This window comes from Gadus chalcogrammus, chromosome 11 (genome assembly GCF_026213295.1).
Source record: "Gadus chalcogrammus isolate NIFS_2021 chromosome 11, NIFS_Gcha_1.0, whole genome shotgun sequence".
NCBI classification, from domain to species: domain Eukaryota; kingdom Metazoa; phylum Chordata; class Actinopteri; order Gadiformes; family Gadidae; genus Gadus; species Gadus chalcogrammus.
Genome location: NC_079422.1, coordinates 12986535 through 13001759, shown reverse-complemented (window position 1 = coordinate 13001759; position 15225 = coordinate 12986535). Strand labels below are relative to the sequence as shown.

The 15225-nt window shown below is 48.5% G+C and overlaps 1 protein-coding gene across 1 annotated transcript in view; it reads left to right on the top strand.

Moving 5' to 3' along the window:
* Nucleotides 1–15225, top strand: part of LOC130391474 (intermembrane lipid transfer protein VPS13B-like) — a 209687-nt gene that overhangs the window by 20500 nt on the left and 173962 nt on the right. The window contains exons 5-8 of the mRNA XM_056601627.1: nt 5691–5858; nt 7170–7351; nt 7767–7941; nt 14343–14629. Coding sequence (XP_056457602.1) covers nt 5691–5858; nt 7170–7351; nt 7767–7941; nt 14343–14629 — 812 coding nt within the window. The remainder of the gene's footprint in view (nt 1–5690; nt 5859–7169; nt 7352–7766; nt 7942–14342; nt 14630–15225) is intronic.

Here is a 15225-nt window from a genome sequence, read left to right as displayed (position 1 = left end):
GTGTAAGTGCGTGTGTGTGTGTGCGTGCATGAATGCGTTTGTATGCACTTGCCCCTATACCTTTCCTGCACTGCCGCACTGGATCCATTACCGCCTGTTAAGACAACTCTGGAGTCACGAGTCACAGCAGCTCGCTAAGTAAAGAAGGTATATGATCGCGGGTAATCCCACAGGTTCCTGGTAGATATTAATAAGGAAAAGAGGTTAAAGGCGGGAGAGGTGAGGCTAACCTGCTGTGACTCAGCCGGAGGATGTTTTCCTTGAACGAGACACAGAACAAACCTGTTACGGATATTGGAATTGTAGTTAAGGGATGTTTTGTTTAGAAGTCGGGATACCCGGCCAGAAATCTCGTGGCAACCAGCGTAGGCGATATTGCTCACCCCCAGTCAATAGGCCTGCGTTGTTTAAAGTTTGCTCTTGTGAATACCAGTATCCCACTCGCCAATCCCCATGGTGTCTTAAGGAAGTGACCACCATCCACAATGCCTCCCAAGGTTGTCCATTCATTCATTTTGTAGACATGGTAGTGAGCCATAACTTGAACACACCGGAAAAATAAATATAAATAAATATGACACATGTGTCATTTTCTTTTTGCAAAGTATTCTCCTAGAGCTGATTTGAATTATGAGATTAAGAAAAGAAAAAAAAAGAAGAGCTCACGTTTGCTTTTTTTCTATGCTCCGAGGCGTTCTTTGTTCCTCGTCCCTCATAGCAGCACACATTGTCTTGTTTTAGTGTGCACTCATCCTCCCTGTTTACACCACATGCTTGCTTGCCTCAATTTGAATTGAATTAATCACATCGCAAGCTCACCGCTTCTGTCTCAGCAGAAACGGATAGCCGCAGACTCCCTTGTTTAAGGTGTGTGTGTGTGTGTGTGTGTGTGTGTGTGTGTGCGGGAGTGTGCGTACACGTGTCCGTGGGGCAGTGATTGAAGAGCCATGTCTGGACTCTTCGTCAGCATCAACGTCGACATAACCTCCGGCAGGCATCTGCCCCCCCCCCCCCCCCCCACCTTCCCCTCTTCAAAACAACCGAAACAAAACACAACCGACACTAGAAAGCCGCCACCGGCAATTATACAGCCATTTGGCTCTGCGCTCTCACATATTGCATGGATTTGTCCTCCCTGTTCTGCCCGCGGTGGAAAACTGCCAGCGTTCAGTCGTCTGCCATGTGACTGGTAGCCGCGCAGAGACCAAAGACCAAGTGTTCCCACCTTGGGCGATCCTGCGAGTGATTATGTTTACGGCTGTCGGTGGGGGAACCGGGCGGCCACTGTTGGGAGAGAAATGCACAGCTCTCTTCCTCTCTGCCGGGTCCCTGCCTGGGCCTCCGCTGCACACTTATGACACTTTTAACAGTCTGGGTCAGTCGTAGTATTTTAGTTGTGTGAACAATGGAGTCACGGCACTGAGGTTGGTTCTGCAATCACTGGTTTTCCTTGACTTATTTAGCGTCACTTGAGCTTACCGTCGTCTCTTCGCAAATCCCCTCTTAAGTGTAAAAGTTAACGATAATTACAAAACAGCATTTTCTGTGGGTTGAGTCATCTTGTGCACATGGTGCAAGTGGGGGGGAAACATCCCATCTGCTTCGACGGGACCCCTGGACTTCACCGGCCATGTCCGCTCTCTCTCCGCACACGACGTGGTCACGAGGTTACAGGACATGTGATTTAACGCTCGCTGTCCTTCCAGTGTCCTTGGGATCCCGCTATGATTTATTCGCGTGACCTCTCCGCCGCTACGTGGCGTGTCTTTGGGTGTTGACTCTGCCGGCTATCTATTGGCACGGCGTGGCGTATCGCTCTCGCTTTACCGTCAGGAGCAACACCCCACTCCCCACTGACCCGTATACTCACAGCCTGAACTCCAGAAGCACGGCCTGTGGACCCAGCCTCTCGTCCCCAGCATTACGTCTCACTGGATGATGACCTTCAGACCCGTTCGCTTTCACAGCTGTTCCATAGAACACATTGTATCTTCCCGGCATGACAATAGAGGAATGAACACATACGCACACACAATCCCATACACACACACTCTGAGGCGGTGGTCTTTTGGAATGCCTGCTGCAGCATTCCTTTAGGCTTTTACTGTCTTACACACGTGTGTCTGGTGTGTTTGTGCACACGCTCGTGAGAGATTACTCATATGTGTACGTCCAGTGCTGCGTGTGCATTCTTCGTCTTGTTGCGTGTTAGACTTTGCATGTATTTGAGGCCCCCGCCCCCCCTTTGTGACAGCCGACAAGTCCTAGAGTATGATTGGTTGAATAGCAGAGCATAAGTCCTGTGTTCAGTGCTACTGCATTGCTGGTACTGGGGCTGCTGCTTAGAGGATAAATACAGCAGCTGTTCCGGTATTAACGGGAAACACTACTCGCATGAATGGAGGACATGGTGTGTCGTGGTCAATGGTGGCAGACTATACGTTGTGCTGGAGCACTACCATACAATGCTCGGTGGGGTGCCGCCTGTAGGCTACAATGTGAAGCCTGACATTGTTGCTAATTCTGATTGTACAATCATTTATTGATTACAGGGAAATTTAAAGGAACCCCAAGTGCCAGGTTGTAGGTGTGTGTGTGTGTGTGTGTGTGTGTGTGTGTGTGTGTGTGTGTGTGTGTGTGTGTGTGTGTGTGTGTGTGTGTGTGTGTGTGTGTGTGTGTGTGTGCGCGTGCACAGCTAATAGCGTGCGTGCGTGCGTTGCTGTATTCTACAACGCTGTTTTAAGTAAGCCTCACGTGCTAACCCAACACGCTGCTGTTAAGGCTAACGGTCGGACAGGGCCTTCTTCTGGTTTCCTGGCTCATCAGGCTTGGCCAGTAGGGTAGAAAATGTAACCTCTATGACTGGGAGAGGCAGAAAACAGCACTGTATTGTTAACCTCTAATCTGCAATTAACTGGGATTCAGGAGAAGCAGGAAAAAGGGGCTGAAGGACAAGGCTGTATCAACAGTTCGCTGCTGGCCGGGTGTGTTTTAATGCGACGAATAGCTCATGTTTGGCCATCTGGAAAACCGGCAGGTTTTATCACTCTGCAAAAGTCTCCTGGAAGTTGAATAAACGATCCTTAGGAGATGTAAATAGGGATTTATGGAATACTGGGAATAATCCGCCGCGGTTGAAAGGCGCTGTTGTCCTACAGTAGCCAAGCATTCTCGTTCTAATAGGTTTCTGGCCACGTCGCGAGCCGTGGCAAGGTACTCATTGCGGAACAGCAGCGCAGGATCAGCATACTGTATATTTGTCCGACAGACTTGTCAATCTCTTTCTTGCCGGCTAATAACTGGCACAGCTAATAGCTGCTAATACTTTCCATATACGGGGAAGCGGGCGAACGTGGACAGTGTAATGTTTCTTTCCTGTATTGCACAGAAGAGAGTGCTTGGCCTGAGCTGGGATCACATAAAGGAGTTGGTTTTTCCACTCATTTTATGGTTGAACAATTTTAAGTGGGCTCCTTCCCCATGGGCCGCGGCACAGGTGCTGGCTGTGTCAATTGTTTACAGAGGTTCAGAGCGGTGCAGTGGTTCACCTCGAGAAGGACAGAGGGACAGACAGACAGACAGACAGACAGACAGACAGACAGACAGGGGGGGCCCAGAGCCGACGCAAGACAAGTTAAAGAGAGAGCCACAAACGGCAAGCCGGCTTACACAACTCCGAGAGGAGAGCAAGGGAGGGAGAGTGAGGGAGAGAGAGAGGGCCCCTGACATGGGTAAATTGGATCCAGAGCGGGAAATAGCAGGGGGTACAGCGCTCGTTTTACTGCCCAGTCTGCAGGTGCAATGTGGGCTTTGGAAGCCCGCGGCCACCCACCCACACGCACATACCCACACGGCCACATTCATGCACGCAGCAGGCATTTACGTGCTCGCTACACATGCAAGTGATGAAAGTACAGTGTGTTGAGGAGAATTACGGCAACCGCTTTCTGCCACGTTGTTGAGTCAAGCTGCAAACAAAGTTGAATTTTCCCTATTGGATTATGCTAATGTATAGCCTGTAGTTGTGTACGGAACGGCTGCAAAGGGAACGGATCCATTTAAGTATTCCCACCAACACGACCATTCACCCCAGCGCAGTCCTCCGCTGTGACATGGTGTCGGCCGCGCATGTACGATACAGGAAGACAAACATTTGGTTTGGAAAATAAGGAATAGGCATTAAAGGTTTATATGTTTTAACTCTGAGTGACTGTGTTTAACAGTACATGGGAGGAATGAATAAGGCCCTTCGTCCCCTGGTTTAGGGGGATTTATTGCTGTATATTTTCATACTTTATGGTCGATACTCCCCTGTCTGCAATATTTTTTGTTCTTTCTTACTTTGGTGAGTAATGACCTTACCATGTATGTTTTCCCTGCAAAGCTTCTGTTTCTGGGCGTCACTGAGGCCATTAGGAGGTCCTGGTTGCACCGTAGCATGGCTCCCCCGGCTCGGTTGAAACCCAACCGACGGGGTTGCGCCGTCTCTCTCACCTCCCCCTTACCAGCACCTCTGCGACACCTCCCTAACCATCCCAGTCCGTCCACCGCAGAATCCCCTTTCCTATTCCTTTCTCGCTCCATCATCGCAAAAATGAATCAACCCAAATCCCCTTCCTCAAAACGTCTGGCTAGTCTAATTCTATCCACGTTGACCCCCCCTGTCATACGTTTTAATAGTCCATCATGTGTTTATACAATAACTACAATGAATGGTTGCCTCACAGGCTGTTTAGGCGCGCTAAATGAGTCCTTTAACATGTAGGTCGAGTCGTCACACTATCAAGTGAACGTATAATAAAAATACTTTCAACACCAGACGCCCATTTGTTTAGCTTCTCCCTCCTTGTCATTGGCCTGCCAGCAGAGATCATTCATTTACAATCCTAGCATTCTGCAGGGCCAAAGTTTCTCCGTGCTGACCGTAACTCTCCCTCGAAGGTGTGTGTGTGTGCATGTGTGTGTGTGTGTGTGTGTGTGTGTGTGTGTGTGTGTGTGCGCACACATGCGCAAGTGTGTGTTTTAGAGTTTGTGTACATTGAAGAGTGTGACCTGGCTTCCATGCATTTTCATGGAGAGGGAGATAGAGAGAGAGAGAGAGAGACAGAGGGTGGAAGAGCTGTGTGTGAAGCAGGGTTCGTGCACGCTAGTGTAGGGCTGAGCCGGGCCCCACATCTGAGAGGAGAAGAGAGCCCTTCAGAGATCCATAAATATGGCTGAGATTTGTGGCCGCGCTGAGGCACAGTGAGGACCAGCAATGTTTTCTTACAGATATTTAGCCCCCCCACTCCACTTGCTCACGTCCATGCCGTAGACCGAGAACTAAGAAATAACATGTCAGGTCCTCCGCGCATTTACAAGCCCTGTAGGATGGAAGGGGTCAGCGGCAGTGAGCCCAGGCTTTCAGGGAACCCAGGCCAGGGTTTCAGTCTTTCACTGTGTATCAGCACTAAATTAACGTGTGGCATGAGTTGCATACCTCTCTACCACTGTGTGTGCGTGTTCGTGTGTGTGTGTGTGTGTATGTCTGGCTCACCCTGGCCCGCCTTGGCAAATGTTTATACATCCGTACCTTGGTGTAAGGTGATTTATAATGTGAGTTGCACGAGTGCATATTTGCACATGTATTGCACATCTCCTTGTGTTTTAAATTGGGGTGTGTTTGTGTGTGTGTGTGTGCGTGTGTATAGGCTACGTGCAGAGCCTGATCCGCCGCGTGGTGAACAACGTGAACATCGTGGTGAACAACCTGATCCTGAAGTACGTGGAGGACGACATCGTGCTGTCCGTCAACATCACGTCAGCGGAGTGCTACACCGTCGACGACGCGTGGGAGAGGGCCTTCATGGACATCACCGGTGAGTGATCCGACCAATCGCAGACCTCGTTCCCCTCCCCCACGTCCACAATCAACCAAACCCTGCGCTGCGAGGAAAGATGACAACCTTTTGTGCATGAGGATTATTTGAGTGTGTTTATTTGAGTGTTTATAGTTTATTTAAACCCAGGCCAAACAGATGTATTAGGGCCACCGTTTAAATGTCAACAGCTGTTTCAATTGACAAAATTATCAGAGTTCTCAATCTTGAGAGCAGCGCTCTGTTTTTATAATGCTTGCGAGGAAATTTCCCCCATTGAGGAACGAGCAGTTGTCACTGCCAAAGTAAGCCTCTGCAAACCGAAAAATCGCTTCTTTTATCCTGGTATTGTTGTCAATATTGATATCCTCTATAGCTGGGGTCGTTTGACGGATGAAGTAATTGCAAGGTGACTAAGGCCTTCGACATTTATTGGGAGATGCTCTGAGGCTGCACAATCACAAGTTAACTATTTAAGGAACGACCATTTGGGCTACATAGAGTGGAAGACGGACGGGAGGCGTCTGCTACAACCTGGAAAGTTATTATGGACAATCCCTCACACACACACACACACACGTACCACTTAGTTGGACCTCTTGTAAATGCCACACTTCATAAGAGCCCTGGGGTGTCTGCACAGTGTCTCCCCCCCCAGGCTTCCTATGTTTGAAGGAGGCTCAGAGATAATGAGGATTTACTGCCAGGGCCTGCTCCTGTGTGTGTGTGTGTGTGTGTGTGTGTGTGTGTGTGTGTGTGTGTGTGTGTGTGTGTGTGTGTGTGTGTGTGTGTGTGTGTGTGTGTGTGTGTGTGTGTGTGTGTGTGTGTGTGTGTGTGTGTGTGAGAGATCCACTCACAAGTGGATCTTTTCCTGAAAACTTGTGATTATTAGTGAGTGTCTGTCGAACGCATGCATCAGAGTACCCGGTGGTTCCCCACCGTTTTTGGCCCGGGACCCCAATTCCAGCTCTGAAAGTGTTTGCGACCCAAACTTTAACTTTAGTGCTTCTGCTTCCACACATTGTTTTGATCCAATCAACATCTGCCAGTAATATCAATTTCCCGGTAAAATTGTGTAATCGCTTAGCTCCACCACACACAAAGTGATTAGTTTGCCCGTGGCTATGAATCATTAGGAAGTCAGTTTGTGTTTACAGGATGAAAAATATGGTTTGCTCAAATGGATCTTCAGGATGCATTAGGGGACCCCCAAGTGGAGTCCTGACCCCAAGATTGGGAACCACTGGTCTATTCCATGTCTACCTCTTATGCTACCTGCCCCTCACCCCATCCCACTTCACCCCAACCTAGCCCCTGAGTTGGTCCTGAGGAAGGTGATCAACTTCTCGGACTGTACGGTGTGCCTGGACAAGCGCAACGGCAGCGGGAAGATTGAGTTCTACCAGGACCCCTTGCTGTACAAATGCTCCTTCAGGACACGCCTCCACTTCACCTATGACAACATGAACTCTAAGATCCCTGCATTCATCAAGGTGAGCGCTTCTTCTGGACCCTGCAGCCTTCATACACACGCACACACATGCTTTTACACGCACTGGCGCATGCCCGCACAAAAAAACACGCACGCACATGCAAACACACACACACACACACGCATGCTCTCTCACACACACACACACATGCTCTGACACACACACGCACGCACACACATAAACTTGCACGCACGCACATGCTCTCACACACATACATGCTTTCACACACACATGCCCTCACACTCACACATGATCACACACACACACACACACACACACACACACACACACACACACACACACACACACACACACACACACACACACACACACACACACACACACACACACACACACACACACACACACACACACACTCTCTCACTCACACGCCCCTCTCTCTCTTCCCGGGCAGATGCAGACCATGGTGGAGAGCCTGAAGCTGTCCGTCACCGACCAGCAGCTGCCCATGTTCATGCGCATCCTTGAGCTAGTAATCGCCCTGTACTACGGGGCCATCGGGGCCCCCCGGGATGGCGACGCGGACGAGGGCAGTGGGCCCATCAGGGAGTCGGTCGCCCCCGTGCCTGGTGAGTGTCTGTCTGACCTGTGTCCGGCAAATGGCAACTTTAATTCACTGCTGCGGCTCTCACTTGTCTGAGAAGAGAGTAGGTATTTTGGAAACTAACAATATTTGTGTGTGTGTGTGTGTGTGTGTGATTTGTCATGGCTGTTTGTACTTAAAGAATATTAAGAGCGGTTCACCAGCTACTAAGCAGTGATGTGGATGACTCTGTTGCTCCATACATGCAGTTACATTTTCCGAGTAGTGTGTGAGACCTCCTCTGTTTGTGTGCAAGTTATTTCACAACAACTCCTCCCCCCCCACAGAGCTCCATGCCGCCACGGCCACAGCCGTATTTCTCCGGCAACATTTACAAACAGAAATCAAATTCTCTTAAGTGTTTAACAAGCCACGGAAACGAGCTGAATGCCCCGGCCCCCCGGCCCCCCCCATGTGTTGCCTTCCTCATGGGGGGCCACATGTGGTCTGTCATCCCTGGATGGGACGTTGAACATCACTTTGACCATAGACGGGCGCCTCCTCCTCCTTCTCCTCCTCTTCCTCCCGCTCTTTCAACAAACGAAGCGCCCCGCTGTGTAACTCGACATGAACCAGGGGAGGATGGGCCGGGAGGAGAGAGTCCTACCCACTTTCTGTCTGTGTTTGGGACCATAGAGACACTCTAAACAGAGAGAGCATGCGTCCACCTTATAAAAGGAACTGGTTTGCCCTTAGGGCACAGGAACGATGCACCCTTTTGCACACATGGTACCATAAAGAGTCAATGTGGTTATATTTATTAATACGGGTTTATTAACAAAGGCATCGATGCAGACGTGTACTAATATGCACTCAACGACATGCATTTACTCACAAACATGCTATCCAATAATTGTTTCTGTCTAAAAACTGAATCAATTCAAACGTCACATGCTTTTTACGCTGCTTTTCTTAGGAGCTCTGCATGCTTCTTCACAGCATACTCATGTATGATAATTGGCCTTTGAATAACTGCACTTGTAGCACCAGAGAATCATCCAGGAGGAAGGTAGTGGGTCGGAGGAGGAGAGCAGGTCGTCTCTTTCTCGCCCTATGTCCCTTCTCTCTGTGTCTCTGTATCTGTGTCTGACTCTCCCCCTCTCTCTCTCTCTCTCTCTCTGTCCCTGTCTCTCTGTGTCTGTGTCTCACTCTCCCCCTCTCTCTCTCTCTGTGTGTCCCTTTCTCTGTGTGTCTGTGTCTCTCTCTCCCCCCCCGGTCTCTCTCCTCTCTCTCTCTCTCCGTGCCTGCCTGCTGGGCCTTCAGCTTCAGTGGCGAGTTGGCACGGCTGGCGCTTCTCTTTCCGATGCCAGATGTAAACCTCTGTGTCATGGCCCTGCTATGCAGAGCCTCCGAGAATGAATTAGTATCCCATCGCAAAAATATACAAGAGGGGACCGGCGCGTGGAACCCGAGCGGCCCCAGATCTTGTTATGCTGGAAGTAATTGACGGAGGAAGGGGTTGGGGTGGGGTTGGGTGGGGCGGGATGACGGAGGAGGAGGAGGGTAGCGGAATGAAACTTGTCGGGCTTGTTTCACATATGGCTTTCAATATTAGCCCCCATGTGTTGTTTATTTATTTCCTTTTGAATACAGGCTTAGTGAATTTGATCTATTATTTATTGCAGCAGTGCTGATTAATGGCGGCTAACCCGTGTTTGCTGGTGATAAGATCGCTATTCTGTGATATTCGGCTACACTAAAGTCCCTTGTGCCCGGCTGGGACTGCCTGAGTATTTATTTATAAGTTGTTAACATTGTGAGTATTCATTGTTGCGTGTTTGCTGGAACATGATACCTGTGACTTAACACAGTACTTCATCACATCTTATTTGATTCCCCCCCTCGCTAGCCTGCTATGGGTCGGAGCGGTGTGTGTTTGTGTTCTGTGTGCCCATGAATGCACATGCGTGTGTGCATGCCATGTTTCCCCGTGTCTATCATTCGGTCTTTGCTCGCCGCTTTTAGTAACTGACTCTACCAGGACAGAATGAAGGCTCACTGTGTGTGTGTGTGTGTGTGTGTGTGTGTGTGTGTGTGTGTGTGTGTGTGTGTGTGTGTGTGTGTGTGTGTGTGTGTGTGTGTGTGTGTGTGTGTGTGTGTGTGTGTGTGTGTCCAGAGTAATGATTCAGTCTGGATCTGCATTAATAGACCGTGACTTTTAATTGAACAGGGTTCTTCCTAGAGAGTCTTCAAAGAGAATATAAATGTTCCCCGATTTGACAGTATTTTTCTTTTGGTTGAATTAACCATGTGGAAAAAGTCTTGTAATGTGTTTATGTGCCCGTGAATCACCGTGCTCGCATTGCTTATAGGTAGCGGCCAATGTTTTCATTAATGAATAGCCCACTAATAGGTGAGCGGTGTGTGTCTCACCAACCCATCAGGCAGGATTAGAGAGGAGCGGCTTCTCTCGTGTCTAAAACTCAACAGCTTGACTCTGAAACACTGCAGAAGGTTCAGTGGTTGGAAACATGGATGGCTAACACGCTTGAGTGGACCAGCTGGTCACGGCAGAGAGCACTGCACGTCCACAGAGTATGAGAAGAATTAGCTTCAAAAGGCCTGTGGTGAAAAAAGTGTGTGTGTCTGTGCTTTGTGTAAGAGATTGAGCATGCAATTGATGATGAGGTTAAGTGTGTGTGTTTATGTGCATGGGCATGTGCCCGACTACACACGCATACACCATGCACGCACGCACGCACGCACGCACGCAAGCACGCACGCACGCACGCACGCACGCACGCACGCACGCACGCACGCACGCACGCACACACGCACACACACACCCTTGTGTGGCCAGTTTAATATTAGAAATATTTTAGATATATTTTTAATTCATCCTCCTATTTTCTATTTTTACACAAGTGTGTAAAGGCCACAGGGTTCCCATGTCTGGCATAGTGGAAACATTTTTAAATATGAAATTATGCAAAAAAAAGTGTCTCACATTCCTGCCCAGGAAGAGAGATTTCAAAAGCAAGAATGATCTTAATGTCAGCCTGGCAGTGTCTAGCTCAGTTAGTTTCTATCCTGGTACACATGTTTTTTCCCCCTTGCTTCAGTATGTCTGTTTTACTGGCATGTAGCCCATGAGAAAGAAGTAAAGGGAAAACATGTTACTACAGGGGATGTAAGAATAGGAGGCGTGTTAGTTGCCGTGTATGCGTGTGCATATCTACACGCTTTGTATGTAGTCTTTATGCGAATGGGAGAATTGCAAGCTCCAAATCATGCATCCAATTTTGTTATGTGTGTTTTTATTGGCTCGACAGAATTAGAATTAGCATAGATCATTGTCTGCGCACACGTGGTGGCCTTTAGCTCAGGGGTCAGGTGACCAGTCCACCTCCTTCTCTTTAAACATGGAGGGACATCTACTGGCCTGGGAGGGCACTGCCTGTTCTCTCACTCCTTGCTGCGTGTGCTTCTTTGCTTCGCTTTTTGACATTTTTTTCCCCTCTTTCGCCACCTATCTTGCTCATCTCATTTTATTCACACGTACACACACACACAAACTAACTCACTTAATCACTCACTCACTCACGGACGGACAGACCGAGATCTAACTGCCTGGAGAAAGTAGGATTCTGGGGGGAGTTACATGACGGTACAGCTGTCAAGCTATTCCTGTATTCCTATCTCTACCTGAGTATATTGGATGTCTTTCACCTTGCATTTTTGCAGGGTACCTTGATTAAATGCACATGGTGTTTGTATCTCAACCGCCTAACCATGTAGGCTTCTTGGAGCCTTTCTCGGATCAGGCGTCTGGTATTTTGCACCTAGGATTAACACTTCAAAGTCCCCTTAAGTCGGCAAGTTGTGATCACTTGATTTGTAATTTCGCTCCTATTTTGATTGCCCAGGTACTTTGGTCAGACGGATGTAGACGTGAAGGGAAAGAGCTTAGAGCCTCAAATCTGACACCTCAAAGCCTTTCACTGGATAGGCACCACCCAGCTGAAAAATAAGGAAAAATTTGCTTTTGAGTTGGACTCGGTGTTAGTGAAATAGAAAGAAAAAAAAGACCATAACATGGGATTTCCAACTGCCAATTCGCAAAGTGAAAGATTTAATTAAGAATATGTCATAATTTTCACCGCCTAACCCCCTGGGATCCTCCGCTGTGACCTCACAGACCATATTGTTTTCTCGCGGAGGACGTGGGGCCGAGTGGAATGGGATTACACATTCTTCCCCGCCGACGTCAGCCGTCCTTCTCTGCATGTGTACACGGACACGGACACGATGGGCCCGAGGTCAAAGGTCAGGATGATTGAATGCCCTCCCTCAAGCCCTACCTGCCGTGGGTGTGAGCTTGTTCGCGTGACTTCAAGAAACTACTTTCTACAGTTTTATCCGTTATCCATCCCAAGACAGCCATATGACTTACTCAACTGTCCAACTTCTTGGTTCTGAATCAAGCACGCATTTTTCCTCTTCAACCACATGCTCTGTTACATGCTACACACAACCCCATTGTTCCAAAAGGCCTGTCCCAATTTTGTCATCCACGGTCCTCATTTTGCTTTGACACATGATAGCACTCTTGAGGCTACTTAAGTTAAAACCCTTCCCTTTTGATTGAAGTTTCACAATTCAAGAACTTTATTTGTCACATTCACATACTTACATGTACAGTGAGATGAAAGCGAAAATGCTAACAGGATTCTAACAATTTTACTATAAATAGAAGCAACAATATTTACAGTGAAACAAAGACAATAATTTTAGTGATGGATGTAAATAAGGGATCTGTAAAAATGACGGTGTGTTTCTATGTGCATGTGCATTGGAGGGGCCGTTTGAGGAACTTGTTAGGGGTCCTGTTAAGATCAGTGGTCACAGCCCTGATAGCCTTGGGAAAGAAACTCCATCTCAGTCGCTCTGTTGTAGCTGTGTGAGCGCAGAGGCGCTTGCTTGACCGCAGCAGCTGAAACTGTTATTGGGCTGGTGTGAATCCTTCATGATCCTATAGGCTCTGGTTCTGCACCTCCTGGTGTATAAGTCCTGCAGGGAGGGAAGTGTAGTTCCAACAATGTGTTCATCCGATCGCAACACCCTCTGCACAGCCCTCCTATCCTGAGCAGAGCTGTTGCCAAACCAGGCAGTGATGCATCCTGTCAGGATGTGCTCTGCAGCCCCAGAGTAGAAGGACTGAAGGATCCTCTGCAAGGATTTCTACAGCTGTCTGAGGTGATAAAGGCGATGCCTTGTCTTTCTCACCTCACCAGAGTGTCTATGTGTGTTTTACACGTCAGATCCTCTGTGATGTGGACTTCCAGGTATTTAAAATTGCTCAACCTCTTCCAAAGAAGTCCCATCAATCCATATCGGTGTGCACGTAGTGTTTATCCTCCCTGCTTTGCTAGTGTCACGCAAATCTAGATCCACGATCTGTGATTTAGATATAAAAATGTACGAAAGCAGCCATTTCTATCACTCATCGGTTTGCTCGGTCCAACAAATACTGCAGCCAGCTAGTCTTGCTTCAGTCTGCACACCCTCGTCTGTCTCCCAGCGTGTGTCCGTTCCAGGACTCCACCCTTTGTCCCTGACTGAGCCTCACCAGCCTGGCTTGTGTTCAACTCTCTGCTCCTCGGCCTAACCGGCCATCCTCCTCCTGGAAGTGGTCACTGCCGCAGCGACCTGTGGTCCTGGGCCCCCTGGTGCTGTCGGGGCCCAGCGGGGGCCGCTTTGACTGCAGGCCAAGGTCCCTCCTGTCAAGATGCGATTTGACAGGCGGTGACCTCTGACCCACACTGGAATGGTCTTTTTCTCTCTTGTTCTCTCGCCTATTAATACGTGGATACTGACACACTCCCTCTCTCGCACATACACACTCATGCCGCTCTCACACCTGCATGTTGGCAGCAGCTATTGTGAAAGTGCTGTTGAGAACAATGTTTTCGGTGTTCAGTTGACAGCTGCCACAACTCTCTTTTGAAAGTTTAACTCCAGACATGGGGCAAATTCATTTTCTGCACTGTAATAAGCAAAATCAGAAATAAAAACATGCATGATATACACTATCAAAAGACATTCTCTGTGGACTATTTGTTCTCTGAAAATGTCTCATTAATTTAATACTATTTTTAATGTGTTCAAGGAATGCACCTCAGAGGTACTCTACAAAGAGCTTGACTACATTGATGGATTTCATCTTGCTCACGACACGGCAAAGATTAATTGTTTTGAATCCATGCAATCAATAACCCTCCCTAGTTATGTTCCTATGATGTATTGTAGCACACTGAACTTTAACAAGGTAATGTTATTCAAATTGTCCACATTTTTTAAGGCTGCAAACCTTGAGCTGTGATGCTGCTACGCCACCCGCCTCGCAGCTTACTCCTTTTATTGAGCCACGTATTAATCTGCTTCAAGGTATGGACGTGGAGGAGGACAACCAGGGGATGGCCCGGCCGTTCTCCAGCTCAGAGCTCTACATGCAGCCCGGAGGGCCCGACGACCAGATGGACGAGGGATGGGTCTCTTGGGCGTGGTCCTTCGTGCCGGCCATCGTGGGCGAGGAGGACGAGGAGGGCGAGGACGGCACCTACCACCAGAGAGAGCCAGGGTCCAGCCCGAGTGGCACCCAGCAGCATGCGCAGCCTCGAGACCCCGTCGTGTCCATAGGATTCTACTGCACCAAGGCGTCCGTTACCTTTAAGGTAAGTCGGCCCGAAGTTATTTTATGCACATGTTTTCACTCAGCTGTGCTGCTTTCAATTGTTAGTAGTTGACGATGTGTTTTTCATTGGCTACTATTTTCAGTATGAACCTTGGTGCTGTAGACAGATGCCTGGGCGAAGCTGTCGATAACAAGATACATTGTAAACATACAATGTATTTTTTTTTTTAGGCCTTTTTTTCTTTTTTACATTTACCTAAAATCAAAAAAAAATACGGAAACTGTATACATCACAAATTGGCTGGGCAATCTACAAACGTACATCATGCGTACAAGGTAGGAAATAACTCCAGAGGGAGGATTAGCCAATGGCACTGATTCAAGAAGTTCCATTTCCTGAATCTGGCCTTAAAATACAGTTGTGTTAGCAATTAGGACATTCTAATGCCTCCGATTTTTCATCTTCCCTTCACTGGCCAATTCCGTCCCTCCAATGCTTTCTTGCGGTTACAATGTAAAGTCTGTGGCCCAGCCCCAGGGAGGTTTGTGTACGTCTTTCCCCTCCATGTGCGGTTCTGGGCGGGGAGGGTACGGGCAGCCGCTAACGGGTGTCTCGGGTCACGTTAATGTCTCAGA